The 9538-nt window shown below is 40.4% G+C and overlaps 1 protein-coding gene across 1 annotated transcript in view; it reads right to left on the bottom strand.

The window, feature by feature from the left end:
* HIF1A (hypoxia inducible factor 1 subunit alpha) overlaps positions 1-6864 on the bottom strand; it is a 70044-nt gene extending 63180 nt beyond the window's left edge. The window contains exon 1 of the mRNA XM_007949088.2: positions 6830-6864. Coding sequence (XP_007947279.1) covers positions 6830-6864 — 35 coding nt within the window. The remainder of the gene's footprint in view (positions 1-6829) is intronic.
* Positions 6865-9538: the final 2674 nt, after the last annotated feature.

Raw genomic sequence — 9538 nt, 5'->3', positions numbered from 1 at the left:
AGCCACTCCTCGGAAGGAAGGTTGGGCAATCCTACTTCCGTAGTGATACTGCCTCGGAAACCCAAGGAGGGGTCGCTATGAGTCGGGCGGACTCGACAGCAAACAACAACAACAAACAACAACTTTGTAACAGATTTTATTGTAACAAATATACATCCGTATCTAATGTTAAAAAGTTTCTCTTATTTATCACTGATTTTAGTGTCATACTATAGTTGGGATGGCAAGTAGAATTCATCTTTTGACCAACTTCTTGATGGTATAATTGCCTACAATACTTTATTGAGCAAAATTCTGAAGCCAAGTGTGACATCAATGGAAAGAGTGAGGCTAATGTCTGCTATGAGTATGACAGGAAGGAGCAATGGTAGTCTTGTTCATATGTTTCACCTTTTCTAGGGCTTAAGTAAATTTTGTCAGGAAGTTTGAAGTAATAGAATTTGAATGTCTATATCAAGAGAAGTCAAAAAGGAGTCTATTACTTTCTATACGTTGTTGTTGCTAGGTGCCTCGGAGTGGATTTCGACTTAAAATAGCCCCATGTAAACAGAACGGGTTCCACAGGGTTTTCTAGGCTGTAATCTTTACAGAAGCAGATCGCCAGGTTTTTCTCCTAAAGTGCCAATTTTTTAATTTGCAGGTGAGCACTTAATCATTGCACCAACAGGGGTCCTTTAATAAAGTTCAGATGGGGGGGGAAAAAGATTTTAATTAAAGGAGAAGATAGTGAAATAGGACGCAAAGAAAAATTCAGGTAAAACAAGAAAAGGCTCAGATGTGAATGTATGAGATGACTGAAAGAAATAGTTAGGTCAGAGTAGACAAGACACACAAGTGATGAGAAACGCTGGGATGGTCTGATATAAAGGTGCTGTATAATACTGTAAGAACTATGGAGATGGAGCATGGCTCGTAAACTTTGCATGGAGACATCATCAATCAAAGAAGAAACAAATCATTTCAGCAGCTCTGGGGACATGATCCCTCAGGAATAATGCTGATGATACAGATGCCTCTATAAGCGATTCCTGTGAGAATTTTACTTATCAAATTTCTCATTTTTAGAAAGCCAAAGTCTTGGTATCCTATGGTAAATTAATATTCACGATCAAATCCCCTCTAAAATTAAATGGAACAACCACTAAGCAGTCACCTAAAAACAAATTATATCACTATTAAGAACCTTAATATTTAAAGTCTGTATTCCTGATAATGACCCAAGAAGATTTTTACATTATAGTAACAAAGTTTTAAAAACATAATTGCCTAACCTATTGTTAATGATAATCTTAAAGACAGTAATAGCAAACACATGTATTATTCATTATTTGCCAGGTATTGTTCTAAGCACTTTATATTTCCTAACTATGAAGTAGTTATAGTGAAGAAAACTAAGGCACAAAAAAATATGTAACACAGAGATTTAAGTGACAGAATGGGGATTCAAATCCAGGGACTCTGCTAGCTTCAGCACTTTTAACCACTAAAAATTATATAAAGGAGTAATATGTAATTAAAATACTATTTATAAAAACATGTAAATGTAAAAAATAAGTGAAAAAGCAGGATATTAAGCTGAACTATGATTTTAGCTAATGAGCACACACCCACATACACATTTAAGAAGGATATATGGAAGAAAACACATTAAATGTTAACAGTGGTTGTCTGAGTGGTACAATTATGAATACTTTTTTCCTTTATACTTTTCTGTATTCTCCATAATTAACATGTATTGTTATGATTTTGAATAAATATTTAAGAGATGTATTTACAAGGACATTTACTGTGCCTTGTTTGTAGAACAATAAAATGAAAACATCCTAATTGCCCATCAATCAGGAATGATTAAATAAGTTATGGTACAGGCAGGCTAGGAGCTCTGGTAGCATAGTGCCTAAGGCACTTGACTGCTAACCAGAAGGCTGGCAGTTCAAACCCACCAGCCACTCCTCGGAAGGAAGGTTGGGCATTCCTACTTTTGTAGTGATACTGCCTCAGAAACCCAAGGAGGGGTCGCTATGAGTTGGGGCCGACTCGATGGCAAATAACAACAACAACAACAGGCAGGCTAGGCAATATGATGAAATAAACAGAATTAAGTCACTCTTGTACTGGCAAGTAAAGAGAACTAAGATGAGACATTACAGGGAAAAAAAAAAGGATTAAATGAGACAATGTATGTAAAACACTCAGAATCATGCAGAACAAATATGTACATAAATATCAGCATAGAACAGTCCATGAGGAGCACAGTAATATAACCCAAATCTTTAACATCATGCATGCTAACAATTTATTTAACCACCAAACATAATAAACTATGGTCAGTTCTTCAGAAAAAATCAGTCTAGAAGCTAGTCTTCCTTAGCCTCCTACACACCACTCTTAACCTACAATAGAATAACCACAGACCTAAAGTCCAGACACCATTAGAGTCCCAAAGACAATGGAAGTTAACAGGTAAAAAGACTGGATGATTTCAAACTTCCTAAGGTGTTTTGCAGTAGACCAGAGGAATGAACTGCCACACTTCATCAGTCTAAAGCAACCTGATAGAGTTCAGTAAACATGTACATATGGAAGAGTGAACTAATATAGATTTCCTGTAAATTGTACCAAAAATATCACACCAATAGTACAGGCTTCAAGCCTTACCTTGAGATGGAACCTAGTGGTTATTAACTATGTAGATTTTTGTAAGCTAAGGATACCTTTACTACAATGTTGGTTTGTATGCTTTATTGGGGCCCATCTTTAGCAAAGATTAATATTTAAAAATATTCATAAGATAGTCTACCCTATAACTTTGGCATCAAGAAAAATATTTGTTATTGCCAATCCTAAGACTGTAGTGCCTTATACCTATCTTGCTGAAATGAACTGAGTGGTTACCATGTGTTTATGACTAAGTAGCCTTTTGAGGAGGAAACACAGGGTTGAGGAATTATGAAGAAGGGGGCCTAGAGTAGAGAGTAGATGAGATGCTCAATAAGAATAATTGATGCTAGATGCCAACATAACCCAGCGATGTACTGTTTTAACAAGAAAGAATCCCTTTTAATGTTCCGGATCGAATATCGGTCTTTCCGTTCTTAGGAGATATAGAAAAGATGAATGAAGAGGAAGAGAAATGAAAACAAAACAAAAAGTAGCAGAAAGGACTTGCAAAAAATGCTTTAAGTTTTGTGGAAGTTTAAAACTTTAACAGTCAACACCTATTTTCAAATATACAAAGTGTTACCAAGACTCCTATGCCAGACACCGGGACAATTGCTTTACCTGTATTATCAGATTTAACCTGCACAATGACTCTGGAGAAGGTTACCATTATTACCCTCATTTCAAAAGAAGGAAACAGGCTCAGGATTCAGTAACTTGCCCATGCTCGGAAAGCTAAAAAGTGAAAAGCTGGGACTGTAATTCAGAGGTATGTGGCTCCAGATTGCATGTTCTTAACCACCAGGCATTCTGCCTCTTCAAAGAACAAGAGGAAAATCAAAGTAAAATTGTAACAAAAAATAAGTTTCCTAATAAAGGAAAGAACTTCTTGGCTTTTTAATGGCCAAAGTTAAAGAAGGACGCTAAGGAATGTCCATTCTCAGAGATTTAACTTTAATGATCCAGTAACTGTTTGTTTTGGAAAACTTTGAAGGAGACTGGCAGAACAATGAACTTCTTCACATTCCTTTGAAATCTAAAATTCTATATGCCCGTACTTTAGAGCAATTCCTACAACTAAGGAATCAACATAAAATGCCCCATGTTAAATCTATTATAACCATACCCTTTCTCTGTTCTGATTTCTTCTAATTCCTCAAGCTTTCAATTTTTTTTATGCTTCTTTAAAAAATATAAATGTTTCCCTACCTCAACTCTGGAAGCTCATTTAAGATGGAATAATTGCATGCAATTCTAGACTGCTCCCTTTATCTCACTCCCCATAGACAAATCCCTGCCCCTCAATCCTTTTTTTTTTTTTAAAATTGTTATTTAGGTGAAAGTTTACAGAGCAAATTAGTTTTCCATTCAACAATTCATACACATTTTGCTTTGTAACATTCATTGCACTCCCCACAATGTAACAGCACTCTTCCTACTTCCTCCCTATTTACCATTTCCCTTCATCCTTCTTTCCTATACCTTCCTGCCTTTTTAGCTTTCTCCCTGGGCAAATGATGCCCTTTTGATTTCATATTGTTGATTGTTCTCATGAGTACACACCTTCCTGATATTATTGTTCAAGTTACAGGCCTATCTATTGTTTGGCTGAAAGTTAAGCCATAGGACCAATTATCTTTTTGTTTAAGTTTTAAAACTATTAGTTAGAAAAGAGTACAAGAGACATCTTTTACAGACATTTGAAAGAAGTCCTAAGTTGTTGAACAATTAAGCACTCAACTATTAGCCAAAAGGTGTCTCTGAAGCCAGGCCTGGTGATGAGCTGCTTCTAAAAAGTCACAGCCTAAAAACCCTGGAGCAGTCATACTCTGCAGACATGGGGTGGCCATGAATCGGAAGAGACTCAACTGCAACTAGTAACAGTAACAAGTTGCTCAGTAGCCACCACTTAAGTGTTTGACTTAATTTTTCAATTACATGAAGAAACTCTATATTGAGAAATAGGCACTCTGGTGGTGCAGTGGTTAAGGCATTCAGCTACTAACCAAAAGGTTGGCAGTTTGAACCCAACTGCCACACTGCAGGAGAAAGATAAGGCAGTTTACTTCCATAAAGATTCAGAGTCTTAGAAACTCTATGGGGGTCGCTATGAGTAAGAGTTGACTCTCCATGGCAATGGATTTGGTTTTGGTTTTTATACTGAAAAATAAGAATCAATTTGATTCCAAGCTCAGCTTCAAAATACCTTTTTTTAAAAAAAAAAAAAAAAAGCAACAGATGGGACAGGAAAAGTTAAGAACTGCTCTAGAATTGGAGGTGATACACAAGAGTGAATTCATTCACATTAAAAGTTGCTTATAATATTCTCAAGTTATGATATTTGATCACCTGCAACGAAGAAATTAGTATTATAGTGTATAAAAAGGAAGAGGCTGGTGTATAACTCAATACATTTTACTAAATATGAATCAGCATCTAATAAGGGCAGAAAGTTGGCACTACTCAGAGGAAATCTGCCTTAGATTTCCTATACAGCAGCCTCATCATTTCATCAAAAGCATTGTAATTATTCTGCAACATTAAATGCAATTAATTCCTGGCAACTCTTAGAATTAAGTCTAGACCTGTTCTGTTTGCTCACTTTTTTAAATTTTATGAGTGCTTTCTCTGATGAATGCAAACTGAGAAGGCAACATCTATTTAAATAAGACCAAGATACGAGATCTACAAAATAACAAAAATATAAACGAGTTTATCTTCTGTTGATACTGATTACAGAAATTAATCTCTCCCAAACAAGTGGAAGGAGCACTCGGCTGCTAACCGAAAGGTAGGTGGTTCAAACCACCATCCTCTCCGCGGGAGATGTGGCAGTCAGCTTTCCTAAAGATTTTCCTTGGAAACACTGAGGGGGAGTTCTAATCTGTCTTGCAGAGTCGTTGTAAGTAGGAATCGACTTCACGGGAATGGGTTATCCACAATTCTTACCACAAATCTTCAATTCCTTAAAATCATTTCTTCAAAGGTTAAAATACCAAAGTGCACCAAACGGGGGTGGGGTTGGGGAGATGGAATCAATCTTGATTTCACCGGTTCACTCGCTTCACTATTCTTAATCCTTCTATAATGTACCCCCTTGGACTCAAACTTCAAGTGATGTTTTATACACTCGCATTAAGTTCTAATAGAATGATTATTTACATAGGATGCATTTGAAGGTTTTCCTTTAATATACTTTAATTTCAGGACGGTGAGGCAGCGTTCTGAAAAATTTGCAACAGTTTAGTGATGCATTTCCTTTGCTCTAACCACACTCTCAATTTCAATCCCCATAAAAATGTTTGCCTAAATTTAACCAGTCCTACATTTTCATTGCCATTATCTTCAAGAATAAATGACGCAGATATTCATTTATAACATCGGACTTTCCTGACAAGTCATATATATGAACACTTATCTAATTCTGATATTCTCTTTAAAATGTAGCTATTTCTCCAAATTTCCATAGTTCCGACTCTCAGCCTAGGTAAGTTTTTCCAGGCGATTAAAACAAAACCTGCACGTGCAAATTAAAAAGTTAGCATCTTAAGGCCGTCGCGGCAAATCCCTAATGCACAAAGGCAAAGACACTAGCCACAGCCGGACTAGTGCGGGGCAAGATCACATTCCACCTACGCGAGCCCCTAGGTCTGGAACTCTCGGGCCCGCGCCCCCTGGGAAGCCAGGACCAACGTGCTGGGCCCGCCCCGGGCCGACTTTTCAATGGAAGGCAAGAGGATGAGGGCCGGAAGGAGAGAAAGCTCCGGGTAAAAACGGCGGCGACTGAGCTGCGGCTTATTTCTCTTCCTGGGGCTTCAGGCTGGGCACGGTACCCTCCAGGTAGGGGCAGAGGGCAAGCGAGGTACTTGAGGCGGGAAGAGAGGGAGACGCCAGGCCCCGGCGACCAGGACGGGAGACCAAGCAGGGAGGGTTCAGATCCCGGCCCCGGAAAGCACTTTCGATGTGTCTCCCACCCCCCACGACAAGATGGCGACGTGGACAGCGGGGGAACCGGCCGGCGAGGTTGGGGGAAAGAGGGGAGGGAAGAAGAGGCAGAAACAAAAAGGGTAGCCCCCTCCAGAAAAGCTGAGACCGGTCCGCGAGCCCGGGGCGGCCGGCGGGGCTGGGGCGCAGGTAGAGAATGGGGTCGCGGAGGCAATGGGCTTACTTTTTCTTGTCGTTCGCGCCGCCGGCGCCCTCCATGGCGAATGGGTCCCCGCGATGCCTTCGCGGCCGGCGGCCCCCAGGCTCGCTCCGGCCTAAGCACTAGCTCCCTCCACCCGCAGACACAAGAATCAGGTCCAGAGGCGGGGTTGCGAGGCAGGAATCCTCCCGAGTCCTGAGGCAGGAGAAGGAGGCGGCAATCGCAGAGATCCAAGTGCGGCTCGAAAGAGCCCTTCGTGGGGTGCTTGTCAGGGCCTGGCCCGATGCACTGGACGAAGCCCCGGCGAGGGCGATCCTCGCGTTCCCTCAGACCAGACGGCTCTGAGACCAGAGGCGCTGAGGCAGCGGCAGGGGGCGGGCAAGGGCGGAGGCGCGCTCGGGCGCGTGGGGAGGGGGGACAGCGGGAGCGCGCCGGCCCGCGGAGCCCGCCGCGCGCTCACGCAGGCCCGCCTCACCTGAGGGGGAGGCGGGTTTCCTGTGAGCCAATGGCAAGCGGCGTAGGCGGCCAGGCCCCACCCCAGCCCACGTCGCTCTGAGCCAATGAGACAGCGGTCATCTGGGCACAACGCACAACTGGGACAGGCTCCAGCGCTCACGTGCTCGTTTGTGTGCAGCTGCGGAGGAAAGAAAAAGGACCTGGGGTGGCGGCTAAACCCGGGTCTGGGGACTGTGCTTCTTGTCCTAGGGGAGGAAGTGGCAGGCTTTGGGAGGCGCTGCTGAGGAGGGGTTGCAGTTGCCGACTCCCAACCCTGTATCAAATTTCCTGCCTTCTGATGCAAAATCTGTCTCGCGCTCTCTTTCCCGTCAGGGGCAGTCCTAGGCAGAGTTGCCGCCCAGCTATGCTGAGTTCTTGGTTGAAAAAACGCTAGACTTTTGGCGTCGTGGCAGCAAACCTCCTAGTCTCTGCTTAGAAATGGTACAACGGGGTCTTTCTTTGCCAAGTTACCCAACTACGGACCACGTCACCGCACTCTGCCTTGCAACCCAATGAAACTCTCCTTTTCCGCTGTTTCTGCAGTGGAGTTTGGTTACTAAGTAAATGCAAATAAAAATTTAAAACAAACTCTTCTTACTGTAAACTTGGCTAGGGAAGGAGTTAAAGTTGCAGGAAATCTTAAAATCTGAAATTGGTCTAAGCAGTTACAAATAGGTACAAGCAGTTTTAATAAATAAGAGCATAAATTTGAGCTTCGGGGAAGGAGTCGGAAAAATGGTTTTAGATAGATTTTTATTTTGGTTTCTTGCCACATTTAAAAGAGTCAAAGATAAAGTTAGAAAAAGGATTGACCATGCTTAGTTTGAGACTTACCGCCTTGAGTTGAGTGCCCCGTGTGCAAAACAGGCAGAGGGATTCTCCAATCCCTCACCGAGACCAGAGGAGGGACTGCGGGATCCGAATGAACTAGGTACGGTGGGATCAGTATTGTTTGAATAACTAACATGATCTTGAAAGCTATTGAATAAGAGTTAATCACTTTGGCTTTGGAAGCATAAATTCAAGTTTGTCAGTCTTTTTAACTGAAAAGGAATGTATTTTGAACTCAGCAAATGAAATTACATGTGTATTTCTACTTGACACTAGGTTATTTTACTTCTCACCTTTGCCATACGAACATATTATTACCATCTAGCTTTGGGTTATACGTTAATTAATGTGGATATCTGTAGTGGATTTCAATTACATTGGTTTGTAAAAACAATGGTCTATATAAAATAGCATTAAACTCTTTTTAACTGGTCAGTAGAACCATAAAGATATGGTTAACAATTGATCTCAAATAGTATTTGTAGTTTTCCATCTACAAAGCCTGATAGGTACACTAGAAAAGAACCATGGAAAATGCCTGGAATGAGGAAAGAACTAAAAATAATTATTATTACTTTTTAATTGTGAAAGCATAACTCTGGAAATTATAAGCCTTTTCGTTTAATATTCCACAAAGGTAGTTTTAAGAACATTCCTCTAGAGTCAAGAGTGAGCTTGGATACATACAAGCTCTAACACTTAGTAGTAAGTCATTGAACTTTTCTTACTCAGTTTACTACTCATTTGTAAAATTGGGATAAGTGTCTGTGTGGTAGAATGATTGGCAATTGAATGAGATAATACATGTCAAGCACTAAGAACAATACCTGGTACTTAGTAAGCTGTTGATAAATGCTAGCTATTGCTATTATTAGAAATTTTTTTTCACGTTATTATTACCCCAAGCCAATAAGTTTCATATAAATCCATGTACCTCTTTTCTATTTTCAATTTGCAACCGTTCATGGTGTTCCCACCCTTGTATGTGACTATGGCCATAGAAATCTTCATTTTCTTTCTCCTTATACTAGTAAACTTTTCTGTCAGGCCAGTGATTATAGCTCTAGTGTATAGTGTTTGTGACATCGAAAGTAGAGTATTTTGTAATAGCAAATCTAAGTCATTTTTATAAAAAACATTAAAAGATCGAATAGTAATAATAATTCAATCACCAAAAGGTATTTTAACATATTCCTTAAATTTTCCCCAAAGTCCAATTTTCCTTTCCAGAATGTATACACACATCTACACATGAACATGGAAAGCAGTAATATACAATACATACATGAACGTGGAAAGCAGCATTCAGCTGACTGGTTTTCATGTAATTCCAAAGGAGCCTAACAGTATCCCTAATTCAATCAATCCTGTTAAATAACAGAATTCTGAAAAGCAAAGTTTTCTCTG

The sequence above is a fragment of the Orycteropus afer genome, unplaced genomic scaffold (genome assembly GCF_000298275.1).
Source record: "Orycteropus afer afer isolate SDZICR_OR568_19922 unplaced genomic scaffold, OryAfe1.0 scaffold00237, whole genome shotgun sequence".
NCBI lineage: Eukaryota > Metazoa > Chordata > Mammalia > Tubulidentata > Orycteropodidae > Orycteropus > Orycteropus afer.
This window is presented reverse-complemented; position numbering and strand designations above follow the sequence as displayed.